The sequence below is a fragment of the Rhineura floridana genome, chromosome 5 (genome assembly GCF_030035675.1).
Source record: "Rhineura floridana isolate rRhiFlo1 chromosome 5, rRhiFlo1.hap2, whole genome shotgun sequence".
Classification (NCBI taxonomy): domain Eukaryota; kingdom Metazoa; phylum Chordata; class Lepidosauria; order Squamata; family Rhineuridae; genus Rhineura; species Rhineura floridana.
Window position 1 is genome coordinate 91205222 of NC_084484.1, and position 16960 is coordinate 91222181.

The 16960-nt window shown below is 43.3% G+C and overlaps 1 protein-coding gene across 3 annotated transcripts in view; it reads left to right on the forward strand.

Moving 5' to 3' along the window:
- USP9X (ubiquitin specific peptidase 9 X-linked) overlaps positions 1-16960 on the forward strand; it is a 164342-nt gene that overhangs the window by 97686 nt on the left and 49696 nt on the right. For all 3 annotated transcript variants that reach the window (XM_061627466.1, XM_061627464.1, XM_061627467.1), the window contains 4 exons: positions 5904-6029; positions 7996-8121; positions 11010-11176; positions 14157-14265. In XM_061627466.1, the coding sequence (XP_061483450.1) occupies positions 5904-6029; positions 7996-8121; positions 11010-11176; positions 14157-14265 (528 nt within the window). The remainder of the gene's footprint in view (positions 1-5903; positions 6030-7995; positions 8122-11009; positions 11177-14156; positions 14266-16960) is intronic.

Below are 16960 nucleotides of genomic sequence, written 5' to 3' on the forward strand. Positions count from 1 at the left end.
CGCCATCTGTGCTGTCTTTTTGGCGCCTTTTGAAGACCTTCCTGTTTCAACAAGCCTTTTAAGTTGAGACCCATCCCAGTCTGCATCTGTTAGAATTGCTTTTTAATATGTTTTTTTAATAATATGTTTTTAACCCTTTTTTAAAGATGTTTTTAAAGCTTTTTTCTTTTTTTAAATGTTTTTAACGTTATTTTGTTTTAATGTATTTTAAAGTCTGTTTTTATGATGCTTTAAAGTGTTTTTAGCATTTCTGTTTGCTGCCCTGGGCTCCTGCTGGGAGGAATGGCGGGATATAAATCAAATAATAAAATAAATAAAAACTTCCCACCTTCCAAGGTGCTTCCACACATGCAGTGAGAACTCATACAGCTTCTGCCAACCCCTCGTCCAACAGGCCAGAGAGTGGTTTGGCGGTCTAGTGGGTTATAGGAAGGGACTCCCCAGCACTGTCAGCAGTGGCTGCCAGTTCTTAAGCCTTTTACTACAGCAGGTCTCAGAGACTGTGGGGAGCCACATATTAGGCCCATGTTATTTTTCCTGGAATGCCAGCCCAATCAACAGGGAGGGTGCTGAGCAGGAGAAGGTGGAGGAACTGTTTTGGTGAGAAACTGCACAGCAGCTTGCCTCTGAGGGCGATTCAAGTGGGGCTCTAAGATATGAAGAGCAATTATCGGGATGAAGGAGGGGAAACACAGAAAGGAATTAGCTACAGTCTTCTCTACTAGGAATGCTCCTGATACCTTTTGTGGATTTGGGAACTCAGGTACTATGCTGTGTAGCCATCTTCCAGTGTCCTCTCAAGCATCCCTCTCAATGGGAAGGGCTGAGCAACACACTTCCTCAGAGAATCTGCAGTCTCCTCCTCCTCCTGTGTAGCTGCATCTAACTTCAGACATGCTAGTGCAGCTGAAAGATATTTTGTTAGCAGACCTGTCTAAAGACCTGGCTGCTACCTTGCAACCTTTGCTGGCTGCTGCACCTTGTCCTAATGTCATCATACAGCCCTTGGAGGCATAGCTTCAAGGGGCTCAGCTGCCTCGGTCTGCTCAGCCCCCAAACCCTGATTACGCACCCTCAGCATCTTTGGAGGATTCATAGGCATGCCTCACTGGATGCTCATGTGGTACCCAGGGGAGGGGTTCATCACCTATCCTGTGCTGAAGGTTCAGAGGCAGTGGATATGGATTTAATTGTACTGGATGAAGAAGAGTACAGTGGAGAATCTGAGTTGGGAGAGGTTTCTTTCAGTTGGGTGTTTCAGGAACAACATTACTTACCATTGTTTTGTAAGGCCATGGGAGCTCTCAACTTGAACACTACAGAGGAGGCTTCTTCATAGGATTCCTCATCCTCCAGAGTGGCTTCCATGTGCCCAGACCCCAAGCCTAAGTCTTGAGTGCTCAAGCTCCCATCTTTGTTTCTAAAGGACATTAAAGCAGAGTTTGACACACTTTTACAATACAAAAAGTCTGTACCCATTGTAGATAAATATTATCTTCTGGATCAGACACTTATGGACCAATTGAAGCTCCCACTCATTGATGCCCTAGTGCAAGGTCTGGTAAGCCACTCCCTAAATCTTAAAAAGAGTTGGATGCACACCTCAAGGATGTGATGGAACGAAAGTTGGACTTAGACTTCTGGTGAGTGCATGACCCCAGCTCTCTATCAGTAAGAGCTGTGTCCTCAGCTTCAGTATTTGCATGACCTACTATACTTGGTTGGAGGAGCTGTTCTACAATTCTCAGCAGGATCCTGCCTGGGTTTGAAAATCTCTATTGAAAATTTTCCGGGTGGTGGCCCTTACAGCAGATGCTTCAGTGGATGTGGTCCAGTTTTTGGCTAGAGCTTTGGCGGCTGTCGTATTTTCCTAGAGAACCTTGTGGCTTTGTCACTGAGATGTGGACCCCACTGCACTCTCTAACCCAGCTTCAGAGCTGTATACAGGAGGCAAGTGATTTGGGGATGCAGCCTTGGAGAAAGTTTTAGTAGAGTCCAGGGATAAAAAGAAGGCAACGCCTTCCTTAAAAAAGAGGGAGGACAATTGTAGTTTTCACAAGCCTTATCACCCATACTCAACCAATCAATCCTTCCAGTTCTTTCTTTCCCTTCGGCAACCAGGTCGGGACAGAGATGTCCTGTCCTTTCGCCCTTGGAGCAGGCAGCGTTTCATTACTGGTAGCCAGTAGCAGCAATTCTCCAGGAAGCCTGGCTCCAGTCAGATCTGGGAACAAACACCAATTCTGACTATGCCCTTCCCCCGTGGGTGGTTGTCTGCCCTTTTAATGAGTGGGGCAGAGTGTCATCTGGATTCTCTGATGGCGGAGCACTTGAAGGGAGAAGACAATGATCAGGCTGACTGGTTGAGCCCAGAATGGATCCAGCTTGGTGAATGGAGGCTTTGTGAAGTATTCAAGGAAGTTTGCAGGGTCTTCGGAAAAGTTCATGTTCATCTCTTCACTTCATCCCCAAATCATCAGGTATGCAGGTTTTTCTCCCATTATGCAGACCCAGGGACAGAGGCGATGGACGCTCTGACAACGTGGTGGCCTCAAGGAATTCTTTATGCATTCCCTCTCCTGTCCAGGGTGCTGCGTCAAGTTTGGGAGGAGAGAGCAGCAGTAATACTGGCCACACAAGCCTTGGTTTTCGGAGATAATCAGCCTGGCAGAGTCTTCTCCATGGTCTCTCCCATGCAGGACAGAACTGTTATCTCAGTGTCTCCTGTTCCATCCAGACCCAGCACGGCTGAACTGAAGCCCTATGAGGAGAGACTGAAAGAACTGGACATGTTTAGCCTGGAGAAAAGAAGACTGAGGGGAGATATGATAGCACTCTTCCAGTACATAAAAAGTTGTCACACAGAGGAGGGCCAGGATATCTTCTCAATCATCCCAGAGTGCAGGACACGAAATAATGGGCTCAAGTTGCAGGAAGCCAGATTTGGATTGAACACCAGGAAAAACTTCCTAACTGTAAGAGCAATATGACACTGGAACCAATTACCTAGAGAGGTAGTGAGCTCTCTGACACTGGAGGCATTCAAGAGGCAGTTGGACAGCCATCTGTTGGGAATGCTGTGAATTGGATTCCTGCCTTGAGCAGGGGGTTGGACTTGATGGCCTTATAGGCCCCTTCCAACTCTACTATTCTATGATTCATGCATGGAAATTGATCGGAAACGACTCATAAAAGCAGGCTTGCTGGTTTCTGTGATAGACAGAAGGCCTTCCATCATGAGGTTATACCGGAATACATGGAAGGTGTTTTCAGCATGGTGCCTGGAACAAGGTTGCACACCAAAGAGAGCAGCTCTTAAGGAAATTTTATCTTTTCTTCAAGATGGATTGGTGTGGGGTCTGTGTCCTAACACTCTCCATCGCCAGGCATTGACTCTCAGCCATCCTCTCAAAGTCTCAAGCCTTTAAGTTCACATCCTTATTTGAGGCACTTTCTGCATGGAGCAACCATATCTTCACCACCTACCCAGCACCAGTTTCTATCCTGGGATCTTCACAAAGTACTGACGGCGCTTCAGAAACCACTGTTTGAACCACTTAAGTCCATCTCTCTACGTCTGCTGTCATTCAAGGTGCTGTTTCTGGTGACAATTACTTAAGCCAAACGGATCTCTGAGATGAATGCTGTATCAGTGGAGAAGCACTGCTGCATTTTCCAAAAGAACAGGGTCATTTTATGCACTAATTCTCTTTTCTGTCCTAAAGTCCTTTCTACCTTCCACTGTCAGCAAGAACTTGTACTGCCTTTCTTCTGTCCCTCTTCTTCCTATCCATCCAAGAAGGCTTGGCACTCTTTGGATGTGCGTAAGTCCCTAAAAGTGTACATTTCCAGAACCAAGTTTTTTCATAAGACAGACTCTTTGTTTGTATGTTTTCACCCTTCTTTGTTGGGGAAAAAAGGTTCAACCTCCACTTTATCCAGATGGATTAACGGTTGCATTTCCTTAGCTTACACCAGTTAGAATTTATGGCTGCCAACTAAGATCATAGCACATTCTTCCAGATCAGCTGCCACCTCAGCAACTTTTTTGCTTAATGCACCTCCATGAGGTATGTAAAGCAGCCACTTGGGCTACTTGAACACATTTATCAAGCACTACAAAGTTGATAAGTGTGTCTCAGCTGAGGCAGCCTTTGGGAAACGGGCTCTGCAGTTCATTCTCCCAAAGTTATAGGCAGCCCCTCATTAAGTTCCCACCATTTATGGGTCAGCTTGGGAATGTTCCACCTGAGATCATCTTACATGCATGGGAGAAGAGACCTCTGGTCTTACTGTAAAACGGTGTTCTACATGCAAGTAAAGATGATCTCAGGACCTCTCCCTACATGGTTGGGGTTGCCTTCTGTGCTTCCTTTGCTGGGCTGATGTCTGAAATGTTTCTGACTGTATATGTGTCATGTTCTGGCATATTCTCTGCCTGTTTTACGTGGCATGTCTTTGCCTGATTTCTTCACTTATTTCTGCCACTCAGTGTGCAGAGAGTGCTGTTTGTTAATTTGTATGCACTGTTACAGTTACATGTTTTGGGTATGGCTTGTCATTTGAAAACTGGTTTCCCGAAGCTAAGGGGAAGCTAGAAGAAGCAAGAAAAACCGAACAGTGCTATTCTGCCTTTGACCACAGGTGGAGCTCAAAACCTACCTGAGCTCATCTTTAGATGCATGTAGAAGATGGTTTTACGGTAAGACCAAAGGTCTCATCTATACAAATACTACTTACGTTTTCTTCTCACTTATGCATTCAAACTCAATGCATTCATTCATTTCACCACTGGTAATTGTGCCCTTCTTCATCGCATCACTTTATTTAACTTATTGTTATCTAAATTACAAATTCTGAAAACAAGCATCTATACTACCTGCTGTTAATGTGAATTCAAAAGTTATTGCTGTGTTCCTTTGCTCATGTAGTTCTCTGAAGTTAACAAATTGACATTTTACCATTTGCACAGTTTTAAATTAATAAATAGCAAAAGTTAGACACTAACTTGTTAAGATGGCAGTGAGGGATGTAGTAGATGACTTCATACAGAACAGCAAAAGTGAGAAGCAAAGATTCATATGTCTTATGGGGCAAGTTGTGGACTGGTGGATAGAAAAAGTAGTCCAGAAAAAATATGATGGAATAATCTAGATATGAAATTACCAAAGGATGTAGTGGATCCAAAATAAAAAGATAATAGAAAAGAAAAAAAAACATGTAGGGGTAAAAGAGATCCATAAACTTTAGCATGATTTGAAGAAGGCTGGTACTCCAGTTATTTTTCTGATGGCAGGTGCAGAGAAGAACTATCTTGGTGATTGCAATGTAACTATTGAATGCTATCTTTGAAGTACATTGAGGCTCGTAGTATTGTACAGGAGACATAAAAAGTTACTATTTGGGCTGATGTCTCATTAAGTTAGCAGAGAGCTATTTCAGTAAACCTCATTTATTGTATTGGTCTGCTTAGAACACTTGATCCATTGAGATAGTAGAGGATGCTGACTTGAACAATAAACATTTGGCAGCACTGTCCATATTTATTAAAATATTTATAATACCACTTTTCATATATAAGGTGGTGTACAAATTCATCGAAAATACAATAAAATTACAAAATTCAGCATGAAACAACAGCTTTTAGGAGGTTAATGGTAGATAGTTCAAAGAAACAATGGCCAGCAAAGGTCTCCAAAAATAAATGTTTTCACCAAACACTGAAATTACATTAATGTGGATGCTTGCCTCAATTCAGAGGGGAGGCATAAAAAGGGTGCCACTACTGAAACATTGTGTATGTGATCTATCTATAAATGCAGTGGAAGTACTTTTCCAGTATATTATTTTTTACAGTTGAACATAGTATGTTCCTCCTTTTAAAATATTGAAAATTATTCCAGATCAACCAAGCAACTCATGATCAGGCAGTGGTGTTGCAAACTGCTCTACAAAACATTCCCAATCCAACCTCGGAGTGCATGCTAAGAAATGTAGCAATACGCCTTGCACAGCAAATATCTGATGAGGTTAGTATAGTCTTTACTTTTTCTGAATGCTGCCCCCAGTTCCTGGTTTAGTTACAGCAGTGACTTGGTAGCTAAGGTTAAAGTGGAGATTGGTGGGTGGGAGAAATGTTGTACTATCTCCAGCAGCTGCTTGCATATCCTTAATGGAAGCCTGTCTGCAGCTTCAGAGCCACTGACCTATTGTATATTGATAAAGCAGTAGAAATAGTAAATTGGATTCAGAGACTTGCCTGCTTAATGGGACTAGTAGAAATTGACTTTCCCCACTCCTTCCTCTTCCCACCAGCACCCCATGAAAATACTTCTCTATGGTTGGGGGACCCTGCTGAGGGGTGGGCTGAGAGGGAAGCGGGGAGCAGATAGAGACATATGCTACACATACAAGGTGGGTCTGCCTGATTTTCTGCTGTCTGCCTTGCTTCATAGCCCACACCTTTCAGCAAGGTTCTCCAGCCCTCAGGAGAGCATTTTCTGTAGGCTCTAGAATCAGGAGGGGGTGGGAAAGTCAGCTTCCAATAGCCCCAATATGCAGATGAGTCTCAGGATCTAATTCCTGTATTCCTTAATAATTTGCCTTATTTTCAAAGCTTGATATAATTAATTCTTGAACTAAACTTTATCCACATTTGAAAATTTACTGGGATTGGTTTCTGAACCAGGAGAGGGTGGGAAAATAAGTTCCCACTAGCCCTATTATACAGATGAATCTCAGGATCTAATTCCCCATATTTCTTAATAATTTGCCTTATTTTCTAAGCTTTAAAATTAATTCTTAAACTAAATTTTATCTGCATTTGAAAATTTACTGGGAGTGGTTTTTATTTTTTCCCCATCTGTTGGCCTCCTCAACTCTAAGGCTTCTGGGGTGGTATCCAGATGACTAAGGCATCTGTCAGTGGAATGGGGAAGGAGGCAGTTTGTGGTAAGAATTGTTCTATCTAAGCATCCAGGGTGACAGATGCTGGCAATTAATTTTGGAACTTATGCTTCCTCAATCCTCCAAAGCAGATTTTGGAAAGGGGAAAATCACTGAACACTGCCTATCTATTATGTTGATGGATGCCTGCTGTCAATGCAGGGGGACAGCATTGGATACCACCCCCGATTTTCCTAACCAGTGATAGGCAGCTGAGTAATTTTTGGTCAGTTCAAAATAATTATATCCTGAGGGATGTGGAATGTCAAAATTCAAGGGTAGTCATTTTCTCTGAGGCCCAAAATGGATGAAACACAGTTGTATGAATCTTTTGCCGCAACCTTTAAACGTGCAGCCTCCCTGGGCTGTTTTAAGGTTGAAGAACAGCAGAGGAGAAAGCGGCTACTTAACTCTAAACATTTTTCATCTGAAAATAACTTTTTTCATTGCTCCCTGCAGGTAACAATGTTTCTTTTCTTGTGGGTAGCTCAGATTTTGATCAGAAACAAAATGGCTTAAACTTGCATCCTCCTTTTGCGGTTTTGTTTTGTTTTGTTAAGCAGAGGAAAAGATGCGTGGAAATGTGTTTTTTGTTTGAGCCTGACTTTTCTGAATTGAACCTGCACTGTTATGCCAGCAACCTAAAGAAATGCTTGGTGTCATGTGGTCATGTCCTGTCAAGAGACTGTGTCTTTTGAGAGGGACCATAGTTCTATGGTAGAGCTCCTGCTTTGCATTCAGAAGGTTTCAGGTTCAGTGCCTGGCATGTGCAGTTAACAACAACAACAACAAGATCTGGTAGTAGGTGATGAGAGAGACCCTGGAGAGCCACCGCCAGAGTAGAAAGTATTGGGCTAGATGAAAAACTTGCCTGACTCGGTATGAGCTTCAGCCTCCAATGCAAGAACATAGACTGCCATAGGTTAGATTCAAATTTGTGGGAAATTTAGAATTATTAGTTGTTAGCATTTCTTACCCTATGCTTCTTTTGCAATATCTGAAGTAAAACATTTAGACCAATGATATTTGACACTATGTTTCTGTTTTTAGGCTTCAAAGTATATCCCTGACATTTGTGTTATTAGAGCAGTGCAAAAAATAGTTTGGGCTTCAGGATGTGGATCAGTACAGCTGGTATTCAGTTCAAATGAGGATATTAGTAAAATTTATGAGAAGGTAAGAAATCTTAAGTACCTTTTTCTCTTAAACTAATATTTAATAAGAAGGACCATTGCCTGCTTTGGATAGGGCCATACTCCCTCTGAAAGAGCAAATCCATAGTCTGGGGGTGCTCCTGGATCCATCTGTGTCACCAGAGGCCCAGGTGACCTCAGTGTCTAGGAGTGCCTTTTACCAGCTTCGGCTGCTAAGACAGCTGTGGCCGTTTCTGGACCAGGATAGCCTGGCCACTGTTGTCTGCGCACTGGTAACCTCCAGGCTCAATTACTGTAATGTGCTCTGTGTTGGGCTGCCCTTGTGGTTGGTCCAGAAGCTGCAGCTGGTGCAAAATGTGGCAGCGAGACTGCTCACTGGGGCAGAGTATCGCCAACATGTTGCCCTGCTGCTGAAAGAATTGCACTGGCTGCCCATTTGCTACCGGGCCAAGTTCAAGGTTCTAGTCTTGGTGTACAAAGCCCTATGCAGCTTGCGACCAGGATACCTGAAAGACCATCTTATCCCTTATATACCCAGTCGATCACTGCACTCTGCAGGTGAGGGCCTCCTGCAGATACCATGTTATCAGGAGGTCCATTCCGCACAACATAGGAAACGGACCTTTAATGTGGTGGCACCCACCCTATGGAATTCCCTCCCCTTAAATATTAGATAGGCGCCATCTCTGTTATCTTTTTGGCGCCTATTGAAGACCTTCCTCTTTCAACAAACCTTTTGATTTGAGACCTTATCCCAGTCTGCATCTGTGTTGGAATTGCGTTTTAATATGTTTTTAAACTTTTTTTAAAAAAACAATAAGTTTTTTAACTTTTTTTAAAGTCTTGAAAGCTTTTAAAAAATGTTTTTAAAGATGTTTTGTTTTAATGTATTTTAAAGTCTGTTTTTATGATGATTTAAAGTGTTTTTAGTGCTTTTGTTTGCCGCCCTGGGCTCCTGCTGGGAGGAAGCGTAGGACATATATAAACAAATATACAACTTAAAAACACATTTTAAAAAAGCAATTTCAAGTGGCCTGTTCAGAAATTATAAGCATTTCTGTACGATTTTTAATAAGTTTTCTTGTTAATAGCTTTCTCTGTTACATTTTTGATAGCTGTTTTGCTGATTTTGTTGAGAGAATGTCTTACAACTTCTGAGAAAATGTTTTAGTGTTATCTTGTTGAAGCATAACTTTGTAGCAGTTTCAGTGCCTTTTTACCAGGGCTGTGGAGTCAGTACGCCAAACCTTCGACTCCTCTATTTTTCTACTGCCTGACTCTGACTCCACCCAAAATTGCTTCTGACTCCACAACTCTGACTCCACAGCCCTGCTTTTTACAATCTCATTCAGGGAGAATCAGAGCACAATTCCCCTGAGCTGGGCTGACGGGCTTCAGGATGCAGCATAGCTGCAGTAGAGGACACAGGGTTTTGACGCTGCCAGGCTCTGCCAGAAGAAGGTCGTCCCCCGTCCCCCCCGGGCTCAGGCACAGCACAGCAGGGGAACTTAGCTGCCACCTGGGGCCCAACTGGCTCAGCCGTGATCGGTGCAAGTGGAGCGAGCAAAACATCCTAATATGGGGCATTCTGGGGATGTATCAGGAGTAGAACTGAGGGAAGAAGGATTTACACCGCATCCTGAGCCTGTTCGACCCTCCGTCCCAGCAGCCAATATTGCGGAAGGAAACATGCATTTCATTTCTTTCTGCCGAGCCCTGCCACCCCAGCCAGCATCCTCCCCTCCCAGCAACTCCTAAACAGAGGTTGGATGTGGTGGCCCCTTCTGCTGGCTCTGCTTCTGCCAGCCTCCAAAAGGTTGGATTGTGCCCTGAGACTGGCCAGTGAATGTAGCAATTCTGTTTTTCTTGCCTTTAACAGGAACCATATGCAGATGTGCTTAGAAACTCCTGAGTATCCTGCTTGATATTCATGCGATATCAGTGGGATTTGCTTATAAACATGTTTGGGATTGTGGTAGATTAAAACAATTTACGCATTTCCAGATAACATTACAGACAGCACTTTTATGAAGCATTTCTAAATAAAAATAAATGATTTTTTCATTTTTTGATATATTACATATATCATTATGGTGGTATAATATGAAAAATAGTTGAATTTACACTCATGGAAATCCCTTAAGTAGGTTCTTTAAACCATTATCAGTAATATTTCAATAAGAAGAGGATTTATTAATCAAGCCAGCTCTCTAGTTATGGAGAGAAGATTGTCCTTTGAGGCATTGTTGTATAGAATAATTATCTAAGGTATCAAAGGCCCAGCTCAGAAATACAGCCACCTTACTGAAGCTGAGCAAGTTTCAGTCTGTTCAATGCCTGGATGGGACAGCACTTGACACCCTCATGTGTGTCTCCTTGAGTTCCGTAATGGAATAAAGGTGGGATGTAATGTACTAAATAAATTGGATTGCATCTTCTTCCCACCTTTTCACTAATAGCTTACCCCTTTGCATAATTTCAATATTGTGTGAGAACTCAAACAAAAGAACACCTCTCTTCCAGTTCTTAATCCCAGTTTCAGTTGTAGGCCTTAATCAGGCCTTAGTATTTGTGATGTTCAGGTTGTAGTAAATAGCATGTGTACTTTCAGTACTATCAGTTTGTATCTGAAGGGAACAGTTAAGACAATCATTAGCTCCTCTTCCATATATATCCTCTTCCATATCTATTCTTAAATTGGTTTTAGGTATTTTTAGGTGATGTTTAATTGTTTTAATGCTGTAATGAGTTTAATTCTATTTTAAATGTAGATTTTTATATGTCCAAATTATATGTACCCATTTTTAGTTGTGAGCCGCCCTGAGTTCCAGTTTTGGAAAAAGGGCGGGGTATAAATAAAGATAATAATAAATAATATTTTATGCTACTTATTTCTGATTAATTTTACAGACTAATGCAGGCAATGAACCAGATGTAGAAGATGAGCAAGTTTGCTGTGAAGCACTTGAAGCGATGACTCTTTGTTTTGCCTTAATTCCAACAGCGCTGGATGCACTTAGTAAAGAAAAAGCATGGCAGACATTTATCATTGACTTGCTGTTGCATTGTCATAGCAAGTAAGTGATTTCAACTGTTTTCATCTCATGTTTGCTGACTTCTCTCCAAAAATGTGTAGATGTGGAGGTAGCAGATGACTGTAGATGCCTAATGTGGGCAACAGTACAAACTGCAACTGCTGGGATATAATTTCTTTTGTGTATCGCTAGATCATAATGGCACTGAAGCTATGGGGACTTCTAAAAATTATATGTTCTACCTTTTGTTCATGGAGCTCAAGGTACACTTTTCTCATCTCCCTTTCATCTTCACAACAACTCTTTGAAGATTAGGTCGAGAGTAGCTGGTCCAAGGTCACCCAGTGAACTTCATGGTTGAGTAGATATTTGAATCTGGGTCTCCTCATTCCTAGTTATATGCACTAATCAGTAATCACTAAACCACACTGGTGCTTTCACGGTGGCTTACAAGAATTAAGAACATAAGAGCCCTGCTGGATCAGGCCAAGGGCCCATCTAGTCCAGCATCCTGTTCTCATAGTGGCCCACAAGATGCCTATGGAAAGCCTGCGCGCAGGACCTCTGCAACAGCACTCTCCGCTTATGATTCCCAGCAACTGGTATTCAGAAGCGTGCCGCCTCTGACAGTGGAGGTAGAACATGGCCATTATGGCTGGTAGCCTTTGATGTCTTCATCTTCCATGAATTTGTCTTAATTTTCTTTTAAAGCCATCCAAGATGGCCATTGTATTTTCTAGTAATGGCTTCCATTGTTTAGTTATGTGCTGTGTGAAAAAGTACTTCTCGTCTGTTCTGAATCTCCCAACATTCAGCTTTGTTGGATGGCCCCAAGTTCCAGAGAGAGGGAGAAAAACCTTCATCCATCCATCTCCATCATGCTTAATTTTGTACACCTCTATCATGTCTCCCCTTGCCTTGTTTCTAAACTAAAAAGCCCAAATGTAGCTTTTCCTCATAGGGGAGTTTCTCCAATTCCTTGATCATTTTGGTTTCCCTTCTCTGAACCTTTTTGAAGTGAGATATCCAGAAATGTACACAGTATTCCAAGTATGGTCTCACGTAGATTTGTATAATGGTGTTTCGATATTGGCAGTTTCATTTTCAATCCCTTTCCTCATGATTCCTCAACATGGAATTTGCCTTTTTCACAGCTGCTGCATACTAGATCAACATCTTCATCAAGCTGTCCACCAAGCCTCCAAGGTCTTATTCCTGGTCAATCGTTGCCAGTTCAAACCCCATTAATGTATATATGAAATTAGGATTTTTTTTGTCACAAAGTGCATCACTTTACAGTTGCTTACATTAAGTTGTCCTTTTTACTGCCCATTCATCTTGTTTGATTTAACCACTCTGAACAACTTGGTGTTATCAGCAAACTTGGCTACCTCACCATTCACCCCTTGCTAGATCATTTATGAATGAAAAAGCACAGGTCCCAGTACCAATTGTTGGGGAACTCCGCTTTCTGCATTCCCACACTGGGAGAACTGTCTGTTTATTTTTACTCTCTGCTTCCTGGTCCTTAACCACTTGCCGATCCATAACAGAACATCTCTTATTCCGTGACTGCTAAGCTTACTCAGGTCCTTGGTGAGGTCCTTTATCAAAAGCTTTTGAAAGTCTGAGTAGGACTAGCATCAGCGGCAGCACCCCTGGTCTTGCTGCTATATTATGCATTAATTTACAGTTTTTCTGTTTGTGGAAGGATATCTAGGCTGGGGTTTTTATTCTTTCTACTAGCTGAAGAGGCAAAACCAATAACTTTCACTTTCCCAGACCTCTCCCAGTTTCTTCTCTGCCTAACTCAGAAGCCAGACGTGAACCTTTCTCTAGAGCAGGCGTTCTTAACCTGTGGTCCATGAACCCCTATTGAGTCCATGGATGGGCTTCAGGGGAACCATGAACAGAATGCAAAAAAACCCAGTGCAGTAAAATAACCATATTTATTTATGGGGGCCCATAATTTTCATCAGGTTCTCAAAGGGGTCTGTGACCTCAAAATGGTTAAGAACCCCAGTGCTCTAGGGAAAAACAAACTACTTCTTGGCCTGTTCATTTTTTCTACCTTCTTCCTTGTACTTTTTACCTTTTCCCTTGTCCTTAATCCTCCATGTTGAGGATCCAGATTTCCAACTAGAAACCCAACTGCTTGATGGGGTAGACCTGGCCCTTCCCATGCCACCAGAGGGAGGGCACCAGCAATTATGATGCCATAAACCTTCCAACTGGAAGAAGGCTTGAGCACTTTCCCCCTATCTGGGATGTCTCAAAATTCCTGGTGACTCCATCATCTGAACCACAAGGGAAAGTTACTAAATAGAGCTGCAAAAGATACCAGCAGCTTTTTTCTGTCACTGGTATCAGGGTGACCACAAAAGCAAAAGCTCATCAGACTGGCTATATCTGATCTCCTAGACATTATAGCAACAGTAGCTGTCCTATCCACAGAATGATTGTCAAGAATCTCCTCCATCTTTCTCATGCTCCAAAAAGGCACGGATGCAAGGGACATCTTTGTTGTAAAATATCTGAACAAGTTTGTGGCCTATCACAGGTTTCAGATTTAACATTCATCAAGGAGGCTCTGCAATCTTCGGTCCTTTGTGGATCTGTTGGAAGCATGTCTCCATGTTAGGTCCTGTTTGGTTTTTTTCCTTTTGGTGTTTGCTGTCAGCAGAATCGCTTTCAATACTAGGCTGTTCCATTTGGCACCTTCTTGGTTCCAAGAATCATCACAAAACTCAAGATTTTCTTTGTCACCCATATATACCTACAAGCCATACACACCTATTGTTATTTGGAAGACCTGCATCTCCAGTGGTGTCGCTAAATGGAGTCCAATAAGACCTTCACACTGTACATTTTGAATTAAATCCCTCTGAATCCCAGCCACAGAGAAAGTTATGACACTACCTCATATGTTCATTCAGGAGAGCACTCTAACAAGTTTAATTAAGATTTCTTTTGTCCACAAAGTATCTGTATTAATAGAAATACTTTGTTACGATTTTTTCAGAACTGTTCGTCAGATGGCACAGGAGCAGTTCTTCTTAATGGCTACCAGATGCTGTATGGGACAGAGACCTCTCCTTTTCTTTATAACTCTGTTGTTCACTGTATTAGGGGTAAGGCATTTAAAACTTGCATGTCTCTGCTTATATTAATGTCTGTAAGAAATTCCTGTGACAGATACTTTATTTCACTTACCATATTTATAGATTCTTTCCAATAGCTCAGTGCAGTCAGTGGCGTACCTAGTGCATTTGACACCCGGAGCGGATCATTTTTAACACCCCCTCCTCTATACGACAAAATTGTTTTCAGTAATAATCATGAAATGAAACAAATAATAATGGCCAGAAAAGAAATTTGCACTTAACAAACAAAAATATTACACCTCGCAGTTCGCACTCTGTTTCGCTGTTTTAAATTTTAAACACAAATAAAAACTCCCAAGTGGTCACATAGAATGACAGAATTGAAGTAACTCAAGTTCTGTTTCTTCGTCTTTATAGTCGCTGTGCTATCATTGTTTATTTTGAATCTACTGTTTAAATGCAGGAATATATAGTACCATCCTATCTACTGTGTATTTCTATAAATAAAGTAGCTTTTCTTATTTTACTAAGTCTTAAGTCTCAGTGATCTCAATGCAGGGTAAAAGCCTGCTATTAGGATGCACACTAGGATGCATACCTTAACATGGTGAGGGGGTTTGAGAGTGTTGAAGAAGCTGAGAGCAATGCTGTCAGGAGTCTAGACCAAGAGGCTAGGCTCCTAGCAGGGGCACCCAAGGCGGAATGGTCAAAGCTGAGACACCAGACTAAGATGCATCCAAACTCAGAGGAAGGCAATGGTAAACCACCTCTGAATACCTCTTACCACGAAAGCCCTATGAACAGAGTATCCAAAATGCAACATGAGATAGTGCTGAAAGATGAGACCCCCCAGATCAGAAGACACTCACCGAGCTACTGGGGAAGAACAAAGGACAAGTACGAGTAGTGCTGTGACTCATGACACAGCTGGTTCAAAGCCGAAAGCAAGCCCAGAGGCTGATGCGCACAGATGGGAAATGAGAGTCCGGAGTTGTACGACGCACACAATAGGAACATGGAATGTGAGAAGCATGAACCAGGGAAAGTTAGAAATTGTCAAGCAAGAAATGGAACATAACATTACAATACTTGGTGTGAGTGAATTAAAATGGATGGGAATGGGACATTTTCCCTATGAGTCCGGCCATCACAGCGGGTATTAGCTCCACCTATCATGCGAAGGCAAGAATGTTTTTGAAGTCAAGACTAGGGACGTCAGGCCCCTCCCACTCTCCAGTTCATTCTTGCCTTCGTACGAACAAGATTGATATACAGATAGCGTAGTTTTAGTCTGTGTGTTTCGTTGCTGTATTTGTCTGACAGGGTGTGGAGGTTGGCTGTGTGTGTGTCTCCCACGTTCCTTCCTTCCCTCTGTCTCGTGTTTAACTCTGTCTTTTTCGTATTTCTGGCGAATCCAATTTAATTTTCCCAGGTTCTAGCCCAAAGACCCTGTTAAAGACCGCGGCTGTGGTTCTTCTGTTTTTTCTCAGGCGGGAGCTTGCGGCTGCAGCTCCCCGCGCTCTCCCTTGTCCGGGTCAATTTCATTTACCCAGGTTTTCGCCCACGGCTCTGCCAGAGACCGCGGCTGCGATTATTTCGTTCTCCCCAGGCGGGAGCTTGCGGCGGCAGCTCCCTGCCTATCTCAAAGGAGCCAGCCCTTGCGGCGCTCTTTGTTTTAGTGCCTGGCCGTCTGGGTTGCCACCTGCCTCGTACGGCCGCGGCTTTTCTCATTGCGGTTCCTTTTCAGCCAGGAGACTGCGGCTGCAGATCTCCTTTCCCCTGAACTGCTCTGACTACTGACTTGCCGTCGCAGCTTAAAGTGCGCCGCGACGGTCTCTCTGTTAGCGGCTTTGGCTTGTTTCCCTACTCTCTCTCAGCTGCTACGGTCCTTCCCCGGCCATTCTGCCTCCCCTCCTGAGTCTCACCTGCCTGGCTTTTACAGCTGCGATTCTCTCCCTCGCAGCTGTAGCACACTTCGGCGGCCGTTACTGGCAGTCCATTTTTGCTGCCCCTCAGTGCCCGCCATTGCTCCTTCTCCGTAGCCACCATTTTTGATTGCATTGTTTTCCCGCTCTTTTTTGCGGGCGCCATCTTGTCTGTCTCTCTTTCCCGTCTATACTGAATAAAGGGGGCTTAGCTGACAAGGGCTCCCTGTACGTACGTGTAAGATAGGACTCCTTAGTTCTTTGGACTCCTCTATCACACGACTACTGCTGCGGCTTTTGACAACTAGCTGACAGCTAGCACCTGTACTTTGGTGGCTGCCTCATTATCGCTGTCACTGTGCTTTAGACTTTTCAACATTGCTGGCTCTGGCGCTAGGTGCACAACTTGTTGACCTGTACATTCTGCCCCATCCGTGGCCGTGTGCTAAGACTGTGATGCTGTGCACAAGCTGTTGAATCGTACATTCTGCCCCCTCTGTGGCCGTGTACCAAGCCTGAAGTCTATACTGTACATTCTGCCCCCTTTGTGGCCGTGTACCAAGCCTGAAATCCAGCCTACAATACTAACGCTGATACCATAGTGCATCCTGCCCCCTTTGTGGCCGTGCACTTAGCCATCTGCCAGTGTATCCTACCCCCTCTGTGGTCATACACTGTGCCTGTTCGGGTCCCTACATCCTGCCCCCGCTGTGGCCGTGTACTGCACCCAAAGTGAATATAAGATGGCAGAACAGCCAGGCATGTCTCAAACAGCCAAGCAGCAACCCTCCAAGGCA